Source organism: Pelobates fuscus, chromosome 2 (genome assembly GCF_036172605.1).
Source record: "Pelobates fuscus isolate aPelFus1 chromosome 2, aPelFus1.pri, whole genome shotgun sequence".
NCBI classification, from domain to species: domain Eukaryota; kingdom Metazoa; phylum Chordata; class Amphibia; order Anura; family Pelobatidae; genus Pelobates; species Pelobates fuscus.
Genome location: NC_086318.1, coordinates 364148110 through 364173440, shown reverse-complemented (window position 1 = coordinate 364173440; position 25331 = coordinate 364148110). Strand labels below are relative to the sequence as shown.

At 38.1% G+C, this 25331-nt stretch overlaps 1 protein-coding gene across 1 annotated transcript in view; it reads right to left on the bottom strand.

Moving 5' to 3' along the window:
• Positions 1–388: 388 nt before the first annotated feature.
• Positions 389–25331, bottom strand: part of RIN2 (Ras and Rab interactor 2) — a 143730-nt gene continuing 118787 nt past the window's right edge. The window contains exons 7-12 of the mRNA XM_063443685.1: positions 22858–22949; positions 18061–19164; positions 5773–6078; positions 5533–5664; positions 3620–3783; positions 389–1307 (exon numbers count right to left, since the gene is read on the bottom strand). Coding sequence (XP_063299755.1) covers positions 984–1307; positions 3620–3783; positions 5533–5664; positions 5773–6078; positions 18061–19164; positions 22858–22949 — 2122 coding nt within the window. The 3' untranslated portion in view covers positions 389–983. The remainder of the gene's footprint in view (positions 1308–3619; positions 3784–5532; positions 5665–5772; positions 6079–18060; positions 19165–22857; positions 22950–25331) is intronic.

Below are 25331 nucleotides of genomic sequence, written 5' to 3'. Positions count from 1 at the left end.
TACTTAAATCGATGTATTTAAAATTTACATGAAATATAGTACTGGGCGCAACAAGATGATTTACGACTATTTGTGCCTTCGGGGTATATAATCTATCTAAGGATGCTTTGACCTGTTCACTGGCACAAGAAGGGATAATTAACCCCTTAAGGACCAAACTTCTGGAATAAAAGGGAATCATGACATGTCACACATGTCATGTGTCCTTAAGGGGTTAAACTTAATATTTAAAAGAAAGATATATTGTAAACCTTGTCAGCAGTGCTGGACTTCTTGTGGTTTATATATTCATCAATGATCGCTTAAATCTTCCAAAGAGCTGAACATAAAGGTCTACTATGTTAAAACAAAAACATCTAATGTTATCTTAAGAAATGGAGCATATATACAAAGTACACAATGTATGTATTTTCTTTCGTGAAGCGTAAAACAAACTAACAGTACAATAAATCAGTTGAGAAGGATTGCCAAGTTTTTAGGCTTTCGTGTTGTGATTGGTGTTGGATGAAAATGCAAAGTGTTAGTGCCAAGAAATGCCATAAACAAGGAGATTTATCCCCATATCCATGGTACTCCTTGAATAAAAGAACCCGTTTATAATAAAATACATAGGCACATAAAATTTGTTTTTGAGCCCCTTCCAAGCCAGCACTGTCCGTCCAAGATACAGTAGCTAACCCCACAAGGATTGAGCAATATCTCACTTGTTGGTATTGATTTCTAGTTCTTAATTTACACATTAAACACTCCAGGGAATGTTCATAACCTTCTAGCGTAGTCCACAGACATGGCTGTTGCTAGGGCCCGAAAGTCGCAATCTAGCCCAGTTAAGATCCTTGTATCCATCTTCTAACTGGCGCGAGTGTTTAAATTGCATACAGAATGCCCATTACAGCAAGACCTCCATCTTGACAGTCTTGTTTGCTGTTGGCAGCCAGCCATTTCAAGTGCAATATCAGCCTTTTACAGTGAGAGTTCGTTTTCTACATGTCGTCACATTCATTGTCATTACCATAACTGATAATACCCTGAAAATCACAATTGATGCGCTTATATACAAAATGGAAGACCTGAAGATTAGGGCGACTGTGAAGCTCTGCTTTGATTTTCTGAGGGAATGTGTCCTCGCTCAACTGCTGCCAGGTGTCATCGATGAAAAGGAAGAGACCGTAACTTTCGGGATCTTGCACTTTAAATCTCTGTGCACACATCTGGCAGACATCTTCGGTGGTGGTATAGGGCTTCACTATTAAAGTTTTGCCTGTGCATCCAGTATCGACTTCCTGCAGGGCAACTCTTAGATAATTCTGTTTTGAGGAAATAAAAAAAAACATTACTAAAAATTAGCACACATTAAATAAAAAATCCAGCATAAAAACATTGCAAGTGGTGTCTGAAATTACCCTCTGTTTGTGCATGATTGCGCTGGCAAGAAACCTTGATACCAACTACCTACCTATTATGTATGCCATTTTCAGAAAATGCCATAAAATGTATACTAAACTTTTATTCTCACTTTTGTGATGTTTGATGAAGAAAAGGTTAAAGTCAAAACATCAACTAAACTGTTTAAAACATCTAGGTATCTTTGCTGGCTGTTACTTTTCACTTATTTATGTCAGTATTCTATCATTCATCTTTTCCAGTCAATAGAGAAGCTGTGAGTGGTTCTACTGTGTGTGCTAACGCAGATGACATAAAACTTTGTAAAGTAATAAAATGTGAGCAGGATATTGTTTGCTGCAGAGGGATTTAGATAGATTGGGGGACTGGGCACTAAAATGGCAGATAAAATCTAATTTAGAGAAATGCAAAGTTATGCACTTCCGGTCAAGAATGCACAAGCAATTTACACCCTAAATGGTAGTGAATTAGGGACAACAACACACTAAAAGGATTTGGGAATTGTTATAAAAAACAAATTAGGCAGCAATATGCAATGTCAATCTGCAGTTGCTAAGGCCAGTAAGGTTTTGTCATGTATAAATAGGGGCATAAATTCTCAGGATGAAAATATAATTTTGCCTCTTTATAAATCGCAGGTAAGACCACACCTTGAATATGCTGTGTAATTTTGGGCACCTGTTCTAAAGAAGGATATCATGGCATTAGAAAAAGTGCAGAGACAAGCTACAAAATTGATAAAAGGAATGGAGCATTTTAGTTATGAAGAAAGGTAAAAAAAAATGTAAATCTCTTTATTTTTTTTTTAGTTTTCTTTAGTTTGAAAAAAACGGTGCCTGAGAGGGGATATGATAACATTATACAAATATATTTGGGGCCAGTACAAACCATTATCTGGAAATCTGTTCATAAACAGGGCTATACATGAGGTCACGCATTTAGGCTGGAAGAAAAGAGATTTAGTCTAAGGCAAAGAATAGGTTTTTATAAAGTAAGATCTATAAGGATGTGGAATTCTCTACCTGAAGAGGTGGTTTTATCAGAGTCCATACACATGTTTAACCCCTTAAGGACCAAACTTCTGGAATAAAAGGGAATCATGACATGTCACACATGTCATGTGTCCTTAAGGGGTTAAACAGAAATTGGATACATATTTGCAAAAACATAACATACAGGGGTATAATTTCTAATTAGTGGGGTAATAGCTGCTTGACTCAAGGAGATAGCTAACTGCCATTTTGGGGTCAAGAAGGACTTTTTCCTAGTTTGTTGCAAAATCGGAAGCACTTCAAACTGAGTTTTTTAACCGTTTTTTTTTTTTTTGGCCTTCTTTTGGATCAACAGCAAAAACATATTTGAGGAAGGCTGAACTTGATGGATGCAAGACTCTTTTCAGCTATGTAACTATGTAATATCCAGTGACTTGCATTAGAACAAAAGAGACTTGCGTCCATAAAGCACAGCCTTCCTCAAATATGTTTTTGCTGTTGATCCAGAAGAAGGCAAAAAAACCCCAAAAAACAGTTTGAAGCTCTTCCAATTTTGCAACAAACTTGGAAAAAAAGTCCTTCTTGACCCCTGAATGGCAGTCAGATTAATAAGAAGCTATTACCCTCCATTGAAAAATTATATCCTTGAATATTCTGTTTTTGCAAGTATGCTGTTTGGACATCTGTATGGACTCTGATAAAACCACTTCTCCAGGCAGAGAATTCCACATCCTTACAGTAAAAAAAACCTTTTCTTTGCCTAAGACAAAATCTTATTTCTTCCAGTCTAAACGCCTGACCTCGTGTCCTATGTAAAGTCCGGTTTGTGAATAGATTTCCACACAATGGTTTCCACTGGGTTTACGTTTTATTCTAGCTTGTTTTCCTCAGAAGGAAAATAGGGTTGGAGCAGAGATGCATTGAGGTTGGGTATTTTTTTTTGTTCATAACATGTGACTGGCATAATGCAAATAGATTTAGCGTGGTGCTTTGTCAAAAGCATATTCTGCTGTATGTTGGCCTGACGTGTCTCTTGAGTGTATACTGCTTGGATCTACAGCTACTTGAGGACAATTGACATTCCCCCGGCTTATTGTCAAGCTTGCCATAATTTATTTATAAACAAAGACAGTCATATTTTGCTAAATTTAAATTGAATTGCTGCAGCGAAGGAACTCTGTACGCTGGTCTGTATCATCATACCTGGAAGTCAATCATCATACCTGGAAGTCATCAATAGATGGGATGGTCCTGTTAGTTGTTCTCCGCTTATGCCATTGTTTTAGGGTGTCTCTCGTCTCGGAATTGAGTAATCGGGAAGCTTGCTCTTCACGAAAGTTCTTTATCAAGGAAAGGGCCCCATACGCACTTGTCAAGTAGTAACCTCCTGTGAAAAAACACAAAAGGAATGTTCTGTAAAACAGGAAATTACCTAAGTAAACTATGGCAGTATCAGGATCTGGCTGTATGCCTTCCTTCAATAACCAATATGGAAAAAGTGATGAAGATTCAGGCTTTGTCTTATCTGTACATAGTGACAGACAGCAGCAGAGAGATGAATATAGTGTATTTTCATTTTTTTTTCCTTTGTCTTTTTTGGGAGCTATATTCTGCAGCAGGAAAGCTGGCAAAGCATCATAGGAGTCATAGTTTTGCAAAATCTGGAGAGCAGTCTTTTTTTGTTAATTCTATAGTATATAACTATAATCAGTCTGACCCATAACAGCATCCCTATTTAGGCTGATCAATATATGCATTGATTTACAGAGTGTGAATTGAAACAGAAAACATCGCTGACTTGGAGACTTTTCACAGCTCGGTTGTTATAGCCTAAATGCTAAACCCCCAGCAATTTGCACATTAGAAATGTAACCATATAAGTATACACCAAGCATGGTTAGCTTGCTTATAATTAGGATTTATGTATAAAAAAATAAAATGAATAATTTTAGTTCACTTTTATTCTTTGCACACATTAAGTGCATCTGTGTATAGGACGTCTTCCATACAAATAAATGTGGTAACAGGGACTGACTGACCACCTCATAAAGAGGATTAGAGACATCTGCATTAAAGAGGGCAGCTATAATTTAAGTACAATGGACTTGGTACAATGAGTTGAATAATTTGTTTTCATATTTTTTCCATACTATTAATTCTACGTGTCTAAAACCTGCTATTTTTTCTTTGGATGATCCCAGGACGTTACTTGACAAGAATGCTTCTATTTGCAGACTTGAGATTGACAAGTTCAGGAAGGGCGTAGGAGCCACTGGGTTATCTGAAACATACCACTCACCCAACAGGATGGAATGATTTAGTTCAAAGCGGTGTAATAGCTCAGGAATTAAACAATGGAAACAACTGCTGTAAGCGTATTGGCAAAACAATATTTTAACCGTCAAGGAAAATCTTTGGTGCACAATGTTCCTCTTTGTGGGAACAATTCAGAATGCTTTTATAATATGTTCCTAACATATTCATTAAATACGGAATTGTAGAGATTTCACAAGGGAATTGTGAAGTTCAATCCAGAATAGCTTAGCTGGAAAAATTTGAAACATGTTTTTTTTTATAGTGCTACCACTTTAGCTTATGATTTGTAGATCCATTGTCCCATCTCTACAATTCACAGTTTAGTAAATAATTCTGATAATATTTAGTTTTAGTTTTACTTTTTACCTTCATGGATACCCGATAATGATGCTTAACAAAAATGGTCTGATGTGAATTGTGGCAAATGTGAAGATTTGCTAGAGGTTTTAGTCACAGGTCAATATATTCTGAATCCTTCTATCAAAGTGTTCTGTTTAATGCAGTGGTTTCCAAATCAGTCTTCAAGGCACGCCTACCAGTCCAGGATTTAGGATTACCCAGTTGTGTTAAGGTGTTTTTTTTCCTTTTTCTAAAAACACCTTAGACACAACTGGGTAATACCTAAATCCTGAACTGGTAGGTGCGCCTTGAGGACTGGTTTGGAAACCACTGGTTTAATGAAAAAGTATGTAAAAGTTCAAGACCCCGTCATGTTCTTAAGGAATGCTTACAGTTTTCAGGTTTGGCTCGTCCTTGACCTAGTTTAAAAAACAAAAACAAAAAAAAAAAGAATCTAAACAATATTTCAAAAAGCCTTTACCTTCTCCATGCAGCAGAACTGGATCCAATAGCTCCATCATGTATTCAATTTCAGTGTCTATCTCCAGCATGTCACACTGGGCAATGACGTAAGTCAGTACTGGCAAAAAGTCATCCGCCCCATACATCCTCCCTAGGAGATAAATGTTGAGGATTTACAAACGATATCGGATCATATACATATAACAAATATTTTACTCAGCTGCTTTGCATTTAAATTGCATGCCAATCAGTAACAGACCTGAGTTATTTTCCATGCACGTATAAATGAGTTTGCAGATTTTCAAGAGCAACATGACTTTCTTATCCGGGGAGTACATTTTCTGCATAGTCAAGAATTTGATCTGAATCTTCTCAATATCCATGGACTCTGGTGTTGGTGTCAATACACCCAGCTCCTGAGGGGTTCTCTCTCTCACCAACAGCAGGTTCTCCTTCAGCTCCTTCCACGACCCGTCCGACGTTCGGAATTGTTTCAGCATTGTCGCAATGTGATTCTTCAAAGGCTTTAAGATACATTTATGCATTGCCTTCTCCAGAACCGTATCTGAAACAAAAATGTGAACCAGTTACTTTACAGCCCATATGGCCAAACATTAATTTATCTAAGGAACCACCATCTAGACAATATATAGTAGGTTTACCATCTAAAACAAATTATCTACAGTTTTAAAACAAGGGACTTTTGTCCCCATATAACAGCCTTCGACCTATTTATTCCAAGTTTCACAGTAAGCCATTTTAAAAAGTCATATTGTATCTTGGACATATTATTGGTATATTATTACAGGATTTTGGTTAATGCAAATATTAAACATATCTATTTATGTAAATGCAGATAATGTGTTCCAAATGTAATTCACCACTAGATTAATCATGACGTCTACAGCTGTTGTAAAAATACACCCAATGCATTTTACATCCAGTCAATGCTTTAAAATTTTGAAATGATACAAACTGGTTTAGTAAAGGATATTAATCGTTATACACTTCATTTTGTCAGTAGCCGGGTCAAAAAAGATGAGAGCACCTCTATGAATGGAGATTTTCAAGAAATTTGGAAGTTCTGTCCTATATTTAGCAAGGGACATTTAAAGAATAAATACTTCCTTATTGATTGGTATTTTCCCGTAGTTAATAGCGCTCTATGAACAAGACATTCATACATTACTTGAGAACTTGTTTTTCAGATGCAGTCCAAATTTCATTGCTCACGGCAACTAAAATGACGTAATTAGTGATGTAAGAAAAGCAACATTGAAGGGAAAACACCGCTACGGATTTTTTCTTCACATATTTTTCAGATCAATAACCCTAGATCGTGATTTATGCCCTCACTTTAAAGGTTCAGCATCTTAGGTGTAATCTGTCATTTATGGTTGCGGCAGTGCAATGGTAAATTATTATGTTATTATTTATATAGCGCCAACAAATTCCGCAGCACTTTACAGTGGGTGGACGAACAAACATGTAGTTGTAACCAGACAAGTTGGACACACAGGAACAGAGGGGTTGGGGGCCCTGCTCAATGAACTTACATGCTAGAGAATAAGCACTCTGCCTTGAGGAAACAATGTAACATTTAAGAGTGGTATAATTGCATAACAGAACATTGCCTACTATTCAGGAGATTATTTAAAGCACCTTAGGTTAGCCCTATTCTTTTCCAACGTATATATATATATTATTATTTTTTTAATCACAAGGAAACAGTGTAAAACTCTCAGTAATCTTTCACTATGGAAATGAGTCACTCGATACAGAATAGTGTAGAAGTGTAAGTTTACATGTCATTTGTAGATTCATTTGAGGGATGCAGAGAAAGAAATAAGATTGGAGGGAATTGGTGGAATAGGAAAAAATAGCTTAGAAATTGGGAGCCTACATTAACAGGTATTGCCGTGGAAATTCTGGAAGGAAAAAGTGCATTCAAGGGAGGATTGGTCCAGTTCTGTGATGTGTCTGGAACAAATGGTGCCATGGGATATCTCTGGGATGGGATATTCTCTTAAAAAAGAAACACTTGAAAAAGGTCACCTGAATGTATAATATTAAATACATAAGTGCCACTGATTAAGATCATTCAGGAGTTTGAAATATCTTTATATGTTAATATTTACTTTAGAAATGGCGTTACAAGACTAACATTCCTTGAAAATATTACAATGGAAATGTTTTGAATAGCCTATTAAGAGTATGGGAATGATTCAGTATGTGTAAGAACCCCATCGTAATATGGGGAAGTATTCACCAAACTTGTGCACAAATCCTTTTCATCTACTACGAACAAATCAAATTCCTTTTACTTTCTATACTCGAACGAATCAATCCATTCAGGATTTACCTGCGGAGTCTTATGCAAAAATCTGTTTCATCTCTCATTGCATAAGTCTAGTTTTCAATGGCTAGTCTTTTACACCACCAAGTAATAACATGGACACAGATTAACAGCTTTATGAATGGCACGTTATTATGGATCTAAGTAGTTGTTTACTTGGTTTAGATATGATTTAGCACATGAACTGCTTTCATAACAGAGGCTACATTGTTTTAGTCCATGAAATCAGTTTCCTGTTTAATTGGATGGCATATTACTTTAACTAGCATTAAATAGAACACGCTTATTTAATTGTGGAATAGTCCAACTGTCCGAGGATGCAAAAACTACAAAACTCATGTGATCCTGAGCTGTATTAACAGAATATGCCTGCCGTACAAAAATTTCAAACTTTATTGGTGGTACCATTTCTTTTCAACGTGGTGTATGCCAGTCTGATTGGAAGTGTATAGAGACTTATCTAATATATAAATGTTTTGATGATATTTCACTAATCCATATATTGTGGGGTTTTCTTTTTAATTTTCTTTTTTTTTTTACTTACCACATCCTTAACACATTTTTTATTTACTGGTCCACTTTTAGTACCCAGTACTAACTCTGATGAATATAAGAAAAGCCCCCTATGTGGTTATTTACTTAAAGGACCACTATAGGCACCCAGACCACTTAAGCTCAATGAAGTGGTCTGGGTGCCAAGGTCCATATAGGGTTAACCCTGTAACTGTAAACATAGCAGTTTCAGAGAAACTGCTATGTTTACACTTGGGTTAATCCAGCCTCTAGTGGCTGTCTCATTGACAGCCGCTAGAGGCGCTTCTCACTGTGATTTTCACAGTGAGAAGACGCTGCCGTCTATAGGAAAGCATTGAGAAAATCTTTCCTATGGACTGATTGAATGCGCGTGCGGCTCTTGCCGCGCATGCGCATTTGGCGGATGACGTCGGAAGAGGGAGGAGAGTACCCAGCGCTGGAGAAAGGTAAGCGTTTAACCCCTTCCTCCCCTGTCAGCCTGGCGGGAGGAGTCCATGAGGGTGGGGGGGACCCAAAGACCCTACAGAGACAGGAAAACAAGTTTGTTTTCCTGGCACTATAGTGGTCCTTTAATAAAGGCGTACAGTTGTCAATATTATTGCACCGTATAGATTGTTGTCAACTTGTATTCTCGGCTGCAGTCTAGATCAATGTTAGGTAACCTTTCGGCACCCCAGATGTTGTGGACTACATCTCCCACAATGCTCTTACAGCCATAATGCTTTTAAAGTATCATGGAAGATATTGTCCACAACATCTGGGGTGCCAAAGGTTGCTACCCCTGGTCTAGAAGGTGTTTGTTGCAGATAGAGGCAGACATAATGCTGGACTTATCTAGGCTTCTTACTTGTAATGGAGTTCGGTTTCAATTTGTATTTTTCTCTCCTCTGCTCTCTGAGCATTACCGCTCTCTCCTCTCCATTTCTATTCATTTTTTTGAAATCATTCTTTTTTTGCACTACCAGGGGCCTACCTCACCTCTCTTTAATATATTACCTATATTTTCTTTAGGCAGCATGGGGTCTAACAGGTTGTACTGGTTACAATGTTACCTGTTGTTTTAAATATCTTTATTGGTTTCTTGCCAAAGGCGTGGTTCATGGTAGTAATTAAACATATCATTCAATTGCCTGCGCAGAGGCGTGTTTTTCTTTGCGTCGAACAAAACAGTTAGTTGCCTGCGCAGAGGCGTGTTTCTCATTGCATCAAACGTAATGTTTAGTAGTCTGCGCAGAGGCGTGTTTCACATTGCATCAAACATAACATTACCTGTTGTATATCCGCCGCATGTTCTTTTGGTTACATAAAATTCCATTCACTTATAAAAGGCAAAAAAGTGTCACTAACAGAAAAGTGATGTTAAGTGCGGAATGTTGACCATCATAATAGAAGCTAGTGGAATATTTCTGCAGAGCGCATTCAATAAACAATCTAATATCATCTTTCTCCTTAGAATAACAATTTAACCGCCAACATAAAATCTCTTCAACATTTCACAACTTAGCAAATCTCCTCTGACAAAAATAAATTATTGTCATGTTGATTTCATAACTACGTCGGCTTCCTGACCGCAAGCTCTCATCTGCACACTCACATGTTATGGGTTCCTCTTTGAGAGATAAGGGTCTTGGCTATTCGCTTACTTTGCAAATGATATCTTGCAAAACTGAGCAGTCTAACAACCTGCTATACATAGATCTCCCTGGCTACAAAGTTATTTCAGGACACGCTCACTCAGACGCGCTGTAATTCAGATCATCTACACGATTTACAACATCAAAAGCTATTAAAGTGCTCAGTCCATTAAAACGGCACAGAACGTATGATTCTTTAACAAACCTATAAAATTCAATTAACACTTGAGTACTATTAATCACTCTAGATATTTAAATATGATACTAAAATCACAGCTACCTCGGAGAGCATTCGACAGGAAACTCACAGTTCGCAAGCAGTAAATCATTTGTGGGCTAAGGAGACAGGGTTGTGAGCAAATATATTATTTCATAGAAAAAAAAAAGTTCTCTACTTTGTTTTCAGAACTTCATAGGTGACCCTCTGTTTAAATCACCTAATTGACATTGCACAAAAATATATGCAGTTGCTAATTTTGAAGCTGCACATTGTTTTGTAGCTCTGTGTTTGTTTTTATTGTTTGTGCATAAGGTAATAGCTATAACGTGTTTGCTCTAAGAGTTTTGGAGAGGTGCAGCTGTTACCTTTGAAATCTGAATTAAAAAAAAAAAATGTAGAGTTCAGAAAATAAAAGTTACTTTTACTTGTTTTATTCATTTTTAAATATGTAACTTATTGAGTCATTCTCACTTTAGTGCAGCATTTTTTTTTTATGACAAGATCATATGAACTGCAATAAGATTTCATGGAAATCCCAACACAATCAGAACATACAATTAAATAATGTGAGGACTGCTTTGTCTGGTGGATGAACCAAGCTTTTGGAAATGTATCAAGAATCATAATGTTCTCTTGCCATTTCCAATCAGCAATCAATTGCAACAACTGATGGTAACAGACACCTTCTTGTATGATCAACATGTATGGCATCTCATTGTACATGGAGATCTATGTAGGATCCAACTATTATAAATACATTCTATAGAATACCGATTAGCTGTTGCACACGTGATAGTACACCTGTGACGCTGTTGCTGGACAGGAAAGCTTCATAGATCTGAAGTGTAAGTTGGTCTTGACAAGGATGGGCAATTTCAGGTAAGTATACTTACTTTTCCCTCTACACTGACCATAATAACTATATTTTGTAAAATACAGACCTGCAACTCTCGATATAATTAATACTTTTTATGTCTATTGTGTTTTAAAACCCACTCCTTAAAAAGTTCCTCTGTTTAATTCAATCTGTTTGGATTACTTCACCACACAATGCTCACGATATGTGCGTGTGGTCAGTTAGGAATCCAGTGTCTGCTCAGTTGACGTCCCGGCCAAGTTAGTAGAATAGGACAATGATGTGTTTGTTTACAGTGCTTCTTTGTCAAGTTTGAAACTGTGAGAAGCCATTGAAATACCATGTAAACATGCTGAAGTCATTCCTTATGTTTTATGTGGTACATTTCAGGACTCCTTAAATAATATTGCATTTCTGAATAACGGAAGAATGCAATAAAAATAAAAAACAGTTGCAGATTATTCCCTCTGGAATCAAATGTTTATGGTATTCAGATGGCTTTAGTAAATGTGCATAACATAGCAGAAGTAACTGTGTAATACACAACTCAGCAAAAACCTGCTTGAGATATAAGTAGATGTACACCAAACTGATGAGCTTATTGTATTTACATTAAAAGGCTTGCAGGGACGGGCAGTAGACACCAGAACAACAACATTAAACTGTAGCTGTTCTGGTGACTAAAGTGTGCATTTGAAGCATCTTCTTAATTCTTGAACTTTCAGAGACAAAGAATTCCAACTCAAAAAAATTTCTGAAATTCTTCTTGCACTAATGGAATGGTGTTTTTTCTTAATGGCAAATTGGAAAAATCATATTTTTAACTTATCTGACTTTTCATCTCCTGAAAATCCACTCAAATTCTTCATATTGTTGCAGCACCTGGATCACGAGGAGATGGTCTGTCTGAACGACTCCATGTACATCTCAAATCCTTGTCAATGATTGAACTTGTACTTTAAATCAGTGTTCTCCAACCCAGTCCTCATGGACCACCAACAGTCCAGGTATCTCCATTGGAATAAAACAGGGAAATACATAAATCCTGGACTGTTGGTGGACCACTGAGTTAAATGACACTAAACATGCCCTTCAAGTTGTTCCAGACATTAAGAGGAGAGAAAATGATATGCAGGTTAAGGGAACATAGGATAAGGGGATACATGCCTTTAAGATGCTGGGAACTGTAACTCTTATCTAATAACAGGCAGCACCTTAAAGGCAGGTACCCACATACTGAAAGTCCCTTTTACCCTTTAAATGCCATGCATATGTAATGGTTTTAGGATTGCAGCGTCATGGCGCCAGTCCAGCTCAGGTCATTTAAACTTTTTTTTTTTTTTTAATCTTTTGGTTGTAAGATGATTGATAAACGCCCTACACAGTAATATACCCATAAAGGGGCTTTTAAAGGGTTAAAGTGAGGTCTAGAGATGGCCACCTTGCTCAGTGACTGGGGTCTTTCATGCACAGGGCACATTCTTAGCATTTTGGTTTCTGAAATGATCCCATTAACATTTTTGAATAATGACAAAAACACCCACCTGCATCTTATTTCCCCCTATGGAATAAATTGCTTATGGCGAACAGATGTTATAAGTAACATCTGCTACTTACTCAAACATAACTAATCCTTCTAATGCCAATGAGGAGAGTAACTGTGGCAGTTGCCGGGTTAAGCTAATGCCCTGCCAGTGGTTGGCTTCTGGTAGCTGCATTGTTGATTATAATAAACATAAGACTGGGGAGCCTGTAACTTCCACTCCTTTGCCAAAGTTTGTTTTCCCAAAATAAAATCCAACAAAACAGATGTTAATGATCACTAGGTAGAACAGTGTGCCCACCAGTGACTTTTACGACTTACCGTACAATGTTTAAATTATAATGTGATTAACTGCCATGTCTTAGCTGTCGTTGCAATGCTACAGGCCATATTTCTTTGTAGTTTGTTTTTCCAATTGTGGAAAAGCCAAACCTCACAACTTTATGATATATGAAATTGGAATAGGATGTGTTTGAGCCTACAGGGGAGTGCCAGTAATGCAGCTTGCCAAAAATGGGTGCTCCGTCCAAACAGGGTGCATGTCAGCCTGGTGTGAGTGTACATTAACAGCCTCCGGCCGGGCCCAGTCAGGGCAGACTGCACAGCACTCTGTGCATGGTACTAGAGCCCTGGCACAGCGCCAGCGTATCTAATAATATGCTCTTGCATTGCAAATGCAACAAGAAAGGACTCTGAAATTGGGGCTGTGCCACCTAAATCAGGGAGGCCTGAAAATGTTGTCCAACAACAAAAAGGCTTGCTTTGGATACTCTAGCCTACATAAAGGCCTGAACATGTTCTTCAGCAAGCAAGGACTAATCTCTCCACGGATATTAGTCTGTGGAGAACATGGTTAGAAAATAGTTGACACAAATATTATGATATTTCTATGGTGCCTGGATATTTCACATTCTTTTCATAGTGTTAACGTGTTGCTTGGCAGAACTCCTCAAGCTCCAGGCATATAAAAAAAAAACACAAAAAAAAACAAGATGCCCTAAAAGTAAACCACACCCTGACTTCATATTTGTTTCTTCCTCTCTCTTTATGTATATATGCGCATTATCATCAGAATGGATATCCCACTAGCAAACTAGCATATACTTCAAATAAATAACTTTAAATAATCTGATTTATTTGTTTATAATTGTAACAAATAATTTAAGGGAGTCAGCTGAGCAGGACGTTTGCTGTGTTGACTTTATATTTACAGTTACTTTTTAGATGAATGCCTTTTTTCTAGGATCACTGGTTTGTTCCGCTAGTAAAACGGAATACTGCACTTTTAACAATTCTACAACATCAAATTATGATGACTGAATTAAATTTGACCATAAATATGCACTAGGTCAGCCACGTTACAGAAGAAATGTCATAAATCCTCCTCAGCCAATTGTAAGTTATTTTACTGAGTGCATTAAGGCTCTCCAAATGGGATGTGGTGAATAGAAATATTATGCCTTGGAAAAGGGGTGGTCCCACTGAAGGCCACGCTGAGTTCCGGGCATGCCACCAAAATGACAACTTTTCTGGAGTATGAAGATGATTTGGAAATATATTAACCCCTTCCTTCTTAAAGGGATACTCCAACCCTTTTTTTTTTTAAATGTTTTTAAAGTATAATGCCCTATTGAGCAATATTCTTTAGGTCCCCCTATTTAAATGGAAATGATAGTGCCAGGAAAACAAACTTGTTTTCCTGGTACTATATCTTCCTCCTCGACGCAGATTCCCCTGTGGTGCAGAAGGGGTTAAAAACCCCTTCTGTACTTTACAAGGGTCCTCAGCACTGGCTCGGGTCAGCCAATGGGAGAGACCAAATGTGCATGCGCGGCAATGTCCGTGTTTGCATTAGGATTTCCCCATAGGAAAGCATTGTAGAATGCTTTCCTATGGGGTTTAGGGTGATGCCGGACGTCCACATGCATAGCGTGAATGTCCCTCTAGTGGCTATCTGGTACACAGCCACTAGAGGTGGAGTTAATCCTGAAAGGTAATTATTGCAGGTTCTGAAAAACTGCAATAATTAACTTTGTAGGGTTAAGGGACCTGGGGCATTTTTCACACAGATCACTTAAATGATCTGAAGTGACCTGGGTGCCTATAGTGTCCCTTTAACTAAAACATTGACTTTTAAAATAAGTTTTCCTTCTCCGTGCTGCTTTTTACCCCTCTTTGTGATTTCAGGGCAGTTTCTCATAGAGAAGCCATTGATTGAACCAATTCACCGACTCCAAGGGCATACGTGCACTCCGGAGCAGTAAGGAGAGGGAGAAAAGGGGACACTGTGCGCGCTAACAACAGATGTAAAATATGCGCATTATTGATATCAAGGTCACGTACGTATGCCGCTGATGCAACTAGCCCCCAGCACAAAAGTGCCAATTACTCAGTATATGCAATGATTCAAGCAGAGACACTGCACATACATACATAGTCATACCACCACGATCACTGCAAATCACTGGGGAATGTAGCACCCCTTTAGCCCTGTGTATACATGTGCTTTATTTTTATTTTTTTTTGCATTCAAAAGTAAAATTAAATCTAGACGAAAACCCCCATTTGTACTTCCACCTCTGTTAAAGTGCGCATCTAGGCTTTATTAACTCTTTGTGCACAGGTAATGTAAAACTCATCCATCTACAGCAATATACAGGTCAAAGCTACATGGTAAAAGCCATAGATAGGGCAGAGGCTTTCAGTACATTGTTGTATAATGAACTGCAATAGCATACTGGTATGCTCTGTATAGTTCAGATGCCTAGTTTTGACCAGGCAGCTGCACGTACTGTATATGGCCATATACAGATTTACGTTTTTTCAATTATGGTGGCAATTTATAGTTTTATTAATTGGTATATAAAGTTTTGGTACACCTAGCCTATGCAATTAAAAATATATCTTAATCTTGAAATATTTTCATGACCCAATATCTCTCTAAAGGACAAAACAATATTAAAAAAAAGAAAAAAAAGAAAATCTAACTGTATATGTTTACAATATTTAAGATGTGATATGTTATGCCTGAATATAAACCTACACTCAATATTGCTGCTCGATCCGCACATCAGGTGATCTACAAAATAAATCCTACAATGTGTAAACCTAAAATCCTGGAAGTTATACTAAGGAAGATAAAATTTCACTTGACTAGACAAAAGCCTACAAACAATTGCATCATAGAAAGTAGAATAAACTATGTAGTCATTAGGGGATTTTTAACAAATAGCTGGAGGATGAAGTTTACTTACCTGTGGTCGGGACTTATTAATAGAAACTCATTTTTGTTAAACATTAAAAAGGTTTATTCATAGTCCACCTACACTGTAATTCTTGCTAAATACATGGCATTTATGTTGATGCCTGCTGACTTACGATGCCAAACCACAATAGTTTCAAGTATTAGTCATAAGTTTCTGTCTGAAGAATTAGTACACGATACAGCAAGTACCTTTTGTTTACATCAAAGCCTGGCTAAGACTGAGTGCAAATTAATTGTGGAGGCCATTTTGAATTACCAACTGGCATTTAAAAGGCATTAGGAATAGGTTTTTGCATTAAATATCAAGACGCAAGCTTTACACACAAACTCATGGCATTATTTACTGGAACTTCCTTTTAAGCATATCAAGGAAAATCCAACATTAATATCAATATAATTATGCATACCAACCAAAACACGCTAACATTACATTAAAAAGGTTAATTTGGCAAGTTTTATATTTTTCATTTATATTTTTCATTTATGATTTGGTCAGCATTAGAGTTGTTTACATGTATGCAAATCTATTGTTTTCCTTTGAAGAATATTGTACAATAACAACAATTAAACAAGTTAGAAAAAGTAAAATAATGCTGATTTGCTGTCACTAAAACAGCAGGCGTAAAGTCATACTGGTTCTCCAGAGGAGGTGAAATTGCAGCAACCTCAGAGAGACCTTCAAAGTTCCTTCATTTTTAAGGTGCATGGGATGGTGACCTTTTATGTCACTTGCCATTGTGAATCCTCACCTCCTTTCTGTGTTACAAAGACCAAGAAGGTGTTTCTCAGTACACAGTAAGGGTTAGGAATACTGGGCAAGCTGGTAAAGGCTAACAGACAAATAGTTTAATTAGCGTTACTCGTTCCAAGCTAGGGTGGGCTTTTTTTCTGATATTTTTTTTCTTTCACTAGAAAGTCTGAGCAGAGCGTAGCTTGGCAAGCCACCTTTTTGGCAAAAGCCAAGGAAAAAAAAAACGAAGTGAGAAATGCAAATGGAAATTCCTATGCATCTGGGGAAGGTTTAACCTCTTCACAAACGGAATAGACATGAACACAAAGGAAAAAAACAAACAAAACACACCGAAGGCAGAATAGCTTAACTGGGAACAATCCCATTCATTCCTTTTTAGTGTTGTCATTCTCTGTTATCCCTTTACATGTAAGAAAGGAGAATACGGCTGGAATCACACCATCTAGAATTCACAATTGTGCTTTGATAAACTAAATATCAATTGCATTGGTTATGCAGAAGTTTCTTTCAAAGTGTCTGCAGGCGTCTAAAAAAAAATTCCACAATATATTAGGATTCTGAATTTGCTTCTGAGAGAACTAGAGATGAGGACCTAACACCTGGCTTGGCTGCTGCTGATGAACTACAGACTCCACATGCTAAATGAATCATGGGAGTTTTAGTCCACTACAAGCCGCACACCCTTCTCATATGCCTATGATTGTTATTTTTGGCATTTATATAGCACCAACTTATTCTGCAGCGATTTATAATATTACATTAACAAGCATATATTTTGAAACATGTTAGTGATGCAAAAAAAGCAAAACACACACAGCATGTGGTAACCATTCGGCCTTAGAAGTTCTTTAGAAGTTTCTAAAGCTTTTGCTGCATCCTTTAAAGGATAAACACAAAACAGCTGGGGAGAGCATGAAGGCTCAAATAACACTTCCCAATATGATTTTACTGAAGACAAAGTATTCAAGTGGGTCGGCACTTTTTCTGAAATAAGCCAGTTTATTTAAAGGTCAAGGTTTTTTTTTGCCACTTTGATACAGTGTTCTCTTTAAAATTATACTGTGATTTGTTGCCAACACTGCACTCAGGAAGCTGGAGGGGTTAATAAGTAGTGGTTAGCTCTGGAGGATACATCAGCGACGCAGAGAATATGGCAGCCATATTTATTAGGGGAAAATGGAGCACCTTTGGGACAGATTGACTGTTCTCTTAAAAGTAAATAGAATGCTTTCTGTTCAGCAGTTTACATAGATAACATATTCCTTGTGAGCTGCTTTTAACTCTTATATGCCTGCAAACATAGTAAATTTAAAAAAAACTTTATCAAAAAGTATTGTATGGATAGCTTCACTTCATGTTAGTATATCAGTATTACAATGTTCTCTTACCTATCTGATCTTCAGGAATCAATGATTCAATTGGTGGATCCAATTCGGAGCTCTGGGATAAGTAGTTTTTCACTTGTGTCATGAATTGTCGTATGGTAAGAAGCATGTCCGTGCTGGAAACGTGGCATTCCTTATTCTCCAGCAGAAAACTGATGTAATCTTGGACAAGGCACCCAAAGTACGTGCGTTTGTCCCGAGACATAGCTGCTATTTTCTTTATCATCTTCTTCTCAGGTGTCATGAGAGAATTAAAGACTCCACTCACTTTACGCAGGTGGCTCTTCATGATTCTGGAGAAGGCTATGGATGAGCCCCTTTTACTCCGAGACTTCACAGGGGGTGACATACTCTCCTGATCACTTTCCTCTTCGCAGTACTCTAAACTATCCCCTTCATAGAAAGGTGGCACCATGCGATCGTAATCAAAAGAGTCAGAGGAAGAGGTTGAGATGCTCATGTCGCTCAGCCTCTGATTCAGCAAGGTGGCCCGTGCAGAAATATCACAATTCTTATTTAGGTTCATGTTCTCAATTGTTTTCTGCGGTGGTGATTCCCCGGGTTGCGATTCCATAGAAGACCCGCAAGATGATCTGTTGAATGTCGAATTAATGTCGTTGCTCTGCCACCTGTTAATGGTGGCCTGTTTCTTTAGACGGGGAGGTGGAATGGGGGCAGTGTTTTTGGAAGGAGAGTCCAAGCTCCCGTTCCTGCTATGTAAGACTGTTTCTGGCATGCTTGCCTCTTGCTTCACAGCTCTAGACAGCTGGAGACTTGAACGATGACTATTAATGGAAGGGGGAGGGGGTCTGGGAGGTGGTGATTTCGTCCTCTCTATGCCATTTGTCCCATGGGTTCTTGTGCTCTCCCTCTTCAAACTTCCCCCTGAATCCTGGCTGTGTACTTTTAAGAAAAGTGGATTAATGAAACACAGGGCTCCGTTGGTCTGGCAGCATTCCAATTCTGAGGGCGTTCTAGTACGGATAGAATGCACTCCATTTATAAGAGGTAGTTGATGTGACTCCCTGTTGACGTAGTTATGGGGGAAAGGCTTGGGGGAAGGTGGAGTATATTTTGGTTTTTTGTTTGTAGATGACTTCCAAAAGCCTGAAAAGCAATAAAACAGAGTTGCATGAATAGAGAATTTTAAACATGCAGCATACACTTTCAGCAAAATAATTTTGCAAGTAACCAAAGATCATAATGAAAAATGACCGACAGTAGTCATTCTAAAAATGTGTTTAACAAACCAAGTTAGTAAAGGGGTATTACAATAATGCAGTAAGTGTAAATAAAATGAGATACTCAACTTTAAAATGTGCAGTGTTGTTGCACTTGTACTGTAAAGCTGCATCCTATGACAGACCTCGCCTCTGACCAGGAAGGTCAACCTTAGGGGTCTCTCATTCTGGTCTGTGAAGTCTGATTTTATGTAGTTCAGTCCCTATATGCATCGCCACTCATTACTTCTGATGAGATGCAGCTATACTGCTTTACAGTTACAATGGACTTGTGTAAAAAAAAAAAAAATATTGTGTGCTTTATTAGCTCTTGGTTTTGCTAGAACATGTGCCAAGGAGAAAACCAGTAAATTAATCTGCCAGTTACAGTGATTTCAATATATTTATTTATTTTCTTAAAGAACCACTATAGACACCCAGACCACTTCAGCTCAATGAAGTGGTCTGGGTGACAGGTCCATCTAGGGTTAACCTTGCAGCTGTAAACATGTTTACATTAGGGTTAATCCAGCCTCTCTAGTGGCTGTCTCACTGACAGCCGCTAGAGGAGCTTCCGCGATTCTCACTGTCATTTTCACAGTGATAAGACGCTGCCGTCCATAGGAAAGCATTGAGAAATGCTTTCCTATGGGCGGATTGAATGCGCGCGCGGCTCTTGCCGCGCATGCGCATTCATCGCAAGAGGGAAGAGAGTCCCCAGCGCTGAGGGAAAGGTAAGCGTTTAACCCCTTTCTCCCCTTAGAGCCCAGCGGAAGGGGGACCATAAAGGTGGGGTTTGTTTTCCTGGGAATATAGTGGTCCTTTAAGTGAAATGATAGCATTAGGAGGAATTACAGCAACAAGGCAAACAATGTTGTCTCTGTTTTATTGCTTGCAGCATTAACCCTTTCCCTGCTAGTTCCATGTATACTTGATGTTTGTTTTATAAAGCACTGTTTTGCTTTTCAAGTAAAACAAAAATAAAATACAAATGTACTATTTAACTCAAATCCATCTTTTAATCCTCCCACACTTAACGCTCCATGGAAAATCCTATAATAACAGCAGAACATATTGGGGACACATTTTCAAAGTGAAAAACAGCAGCCGTCATGCCCTTTAAAAACTATTCTTCTATGCTACATTTTTTCAGTGAAACTTAACTTTTAGATAGTAAGCTCTTTCTTTCTTTTACACATATTAGATTGAAGCTGACATGATTCTCAACTCGTTATTGTTCCAGTATATCTTCTTATTATATATTTTTTTTTATCTGTAACCCAACCTAATAAGCAATTGCAATATTATGTAAAGCGCTCAGGATAAATCATTAATAATGCACAGTTAAAAGGAGCCAATAGGCACCCAGACCACCTCAGCTCATTGAAGCGGTCTGGGTGCAATGTCCCAGGTCCCTTAACCCTGCAATGGAAATGATTGCAGGTTTTAATGAACTGCAATAATTACCTTTTGAAGGTTAACTCCACCTCTAGTGGGTGTCTACCAGACAGCCACTAGAGGGATTTCCGGGTGGTTAGGCGACTTTTGGTCTGCTAACGCTGGATGTCTATGCATTGGGACATTCAGCGTCATGTAAAACCCCATAGGAAACCATTAAACATGCTTTACTAAGGGGGACATCCTAATGCCAGCGCAGCGCTCGCTCCTCATGCGCATTAGGTCTCCCCTGCCAGCTAACGTAAGGTAAGTGGTTTTTAACCCCTTCTGCACCACAGGGTGGAGGGGAAGGTACAACAGAAGGGGGGGAGGACTCTAGGGAGCTGTAGTGCCAGTTTTCCTGACACTATAGTTCCCTTTGAAGCCAGACAAGGTGTACTAAAATGTATGTCATCTTATATGTAAAAAAGCTCACACATAAACTGAGAAGAAAAAGATGCTGCCATTTACAATATCTGAATTTCCAAAAACAGCTGCACGTCCTTCCAAAATCCCATAGGCAGATCCTCGACAACTTCTTTATATACTTCTATCTCCCCTATTACCTGATGACTCATTGTGTCATAATTCAACGTATGCATCCCCTGATTTCAATACATACAAGATTATTCACTACAGTGAGAATTCAAAGTGAACGTAAAGTGAATTTCAAATTTAAGGCCAGAGTAGCCAAACTGAAAGCCTAGCTGACTGAGAGAATTTTTCCAGTTTGGCTATTTTACCCTTAAATTAGAAATTCACTTTGGTTTCACCTTAAATTCTCACTTTAGTGAATAACTGTGGTAGTATGCACTATTTTTGTGGAAAGAACTTTGTAAAGAAGGGGTTAAAATGTCACCGTCTGCATGTTCGTATTCCCTGTTTGATTATACAGTTCTAAGTTATTGCACAAGTCTATACAGAGGGCTGATACGTCACAGCACCTCGATGCAAGTATGCGGTGAATCTAATTATTTGACACATTTTGATACCAGACGCACATTTCTGCAGAAACAGCAAATACTGTCAATAAACCATACATCCTCTTTTTCTCCACTGCCTAAATAATGAGCCAGGATGATCAGCTGCTTTTCTCTCTCTCCGAGCCCGTAAACACACAGCTGGGAGGATTGCAAAACATTAACATTTTGGATGTGCGGTTTTAAGAAAAACTGGCATATGGTGTGCTGTTCAAGATTAAAACCATGAGCAACAGGAAACGCTGCTAAAGATTCTAGCACATGTCTGCCCCACTTAACTGGAATTCAGGACTCAGACTGCACGAGAGAAACTTATACAATTAGTGGTTTGTTTACTAAACAGTGAGTAGTGGGGAGTTAATACGGAATTGTAATGAATTGCAAAATGCATGTAACAGCAGACAAACTGGGATTATAGCCGATTTGGATAATGTGTTCTGCCCAGCCATTTTTGCCTACATTTTACAATACAGTATTAAATTCACCTCAACCCAGACAGAAAGGCAGCACAACATGTAAAATGTCGAGAACCCGCTGTAGAAAATATGTAACCCCTCGACGTCCAAAGCCAAAATGCAAATATCACAATGCCATAGTATTGCCTAGTTCAAGCATAGGCAACCTCTGGCACTCCAGATGTTTTGGACTACACCTCCCATGATGCTTTGCCAGCATTATGTGTGTAAGAGCATTATGGGTTATGTAGTCCACAACACCTGGAGTGCCGAAGGTTGCCTACTCCTGGCCTAGTTCCTTGACAAGAAGAGGTTAAACTTTAGATAGGTATACATGAAGCTAGAGCAAAATCATGTATATACACAAGCTCAAGCTGCAAACTTCAAAGCGTCAGCATTTTCTGCAAACATCGACATTTGCCTATTTTTATATAACCACAAAGCTGACACAGTGTAGGAAGAGTGTAATATAAATCAGGAGTGTAAAATGTTTTTTTGTGTTTTTCTTGCTGGGTTCTTAAAGGTTTATAAATCTCTGGGTTCTTTTTTCCCCCTCTAAACCCTTTCTCTATTGAAGGACATTGTGTAAGAAAAAATATATATGATACGAAGACTTTTCTGGGAGCCTGTAAACCACAGACATAGATGGATATAAAAACATAACCAGCAAGAGAAGTCAATATAAAATTATGTATTTGTAATGCTCACCGATTCCCAGCTGAGCTAACTCATCCAGTTCTGCTTCTGTCTTGGCCTTGGCAATGGCATGGGGCAACTTCAAGGTAAATGGAAGTACATCTCTGGTGGCAAAAAGGGCAGATAAAAATATGGTTTACACACAAATGATTTTTCACACTTACAGGATTATTTACTAAATACCGCATTTTAGTGAATTAAATCTGAATGGTATAGCTCATTTGGAATAATTCTCATTATTATTATTACTGGTATTCCTATAGCGCCAGCATATTCCGTAGCGCTTTACATTATTCGTTATCATATATCGGCTAACATGAATTCAGATAAGAATGGCTTTTCTGGCTTTTTTATCGCAGCACCACTACCCAGGTTCCCTTTGGGTTGAGCACCCAACCATCCACTATAGATGGTGCTATATAAATAATAAAATAATAATAAGTTCCTCTTTGGAGGTGACCACAGGAAAGCCTAAATTTGAGGAGTGTCTCTGGGAGCAGTTAAAGCAGTAAGTATTGCAGTTAGCATGTTAATCTCCAATGTTACAATTAGTGTAGGATATTAGGGTACTGTGACGTAGTTGTGGGTTTAACACAGTATGGCCATATGGTGTAACGGAATCCTTAGATTTGTTTGCTAAGATAGGTGATTTTAAGTGGCATTGTAAACTTTAAAACTGTATTTTTTTCAGCGTGGACTGTTCCTTACTCTGTATTTTTCTAGCTATATCGCATGCCTGCAGTTCTACTTATCACTTATTCAAAGTGCGCCTTATTTTTACAGAGGAGTTAAAATTACCCGAAGTGAGTGACTAATAAAATGTATGGATTCAGTATGCTTTTTGGCACTGGGATGAAATAAGAAGTCTATTGCCTGCACACAATAAATATGGCTTTCTTTTCTTCCTGCAAACTGCACCATTGAAGTTTATTTGAGGTTAGTAGGGAAGTTAAGTCCAACAAACTCATTGTATATATTAGATCCTGGAACAAGTCCAGCTGCCTTAAAACACCCTGCATCAATGAAGAACATGTGATCGGAGAGGTAATGCTTGCAGTCATCTTTTACCATTAAATCCCTCACAAGGACCAGGTTTCTAATTAAGGGATGGGGGATGGGCAATAGATAAATTATACCCTGCAAGTTACAATTTAAACAATGGTTAGTGAACTGCTATAAGACTGTGGGATAGCAGTATATCATAGAACAGGCTTCCCCAAACTCCGGCCCTCCAGATGTTGCTGAACTACCACTCCCATGATTCTATGAATTAAATAGACAGGCGGAGAATCATGGGAGTTGTAGCTCAGCAACAACTAGAGGGCCGGAGTTTGGGGAAGCCTGTCATAGAACTTCAGAACTAAGATTCTGGCCTAGTTTTGAGTTCACCACCGCGCACCTTAAAACACAGAAGGACTTTTGTTGTTGTATACAGGGATTGTGAGTGCGCATATTAAACGTACCGTGCATTGTATGCAAACCCTGTTTAGAACTGGGCATTTATAATTTGCTGTACGTGGGGGTTCACTAAAGCTGTAATTGTGTCAAGGGGACAAGAGAAATTGTAATTTTAGGTGAAAACAGCTCATTTTCCCAGCTGGACTAATTTGGTTTAAAATGGTTAATTATGCCTGCTGTTCCATTGGTTTCTAAATACAATGATGTTGACACAAAAATGTAAAATTATGGAGTAGTGACAAAGAAAATAAACACAAGTAGAAGATTTCTTACAATTACAACTGTTTTGGCTGAAAATTTTGAATTCTCTTGCCAATTCTTCACATTTCCCAGATTACAGAATACATGTCAGTACATATTTTTTTCTCCCTTCAAACATATTCACGTACACTTCTTGCTGGTGAATTTAATCGCCAAATGTATGCAAGATTTAATATGCACCCAAGTGCAGCACAATAACTAGAGATTCTATAAATATACACGGAAATAAAACCCACTTCCCAAAAGCAGGAAGTAACAAACAAACAAAGGTGCAATGAGTTTATCCAGCCGTGATTCATCATTTAGTTCATTTATGACATAGCTTCTGTTTGGATTTTGTGTGTGAATGAAAAAGTCCCTTATACTTTGGAAAACCAGCACACACTGAGCAGAGCAGTGGCACAAACCCGTCATTAGACAGCTCTGCTCCGTTCAGTGAGTGCGTGAGGTCACAGGGTGCATGGGCATCCTGTACTTCCCTTTGACAGGCACTCATATTATCTCATCGTTCACTGGGCCCCGGCCCAGATTAACATGATCCTCATTTACTCAAACCCCATTGTCATGTCAGAAGCACTCATTCATTTAAAAAATAAAAACTTTGCACAAAATGATTTTTACATCATTTAAGCCTCTAGGCTAAGGGTTTTTTCTTTTTAACACAAAAACAATATTTTTGTTTGGTTGGAGGTTTTTGAAAAAAAAAAAAAAACAACAAAAAAACAGAACAGAAGTAATTGCACAGAGCACAATGAATTGCACATTAA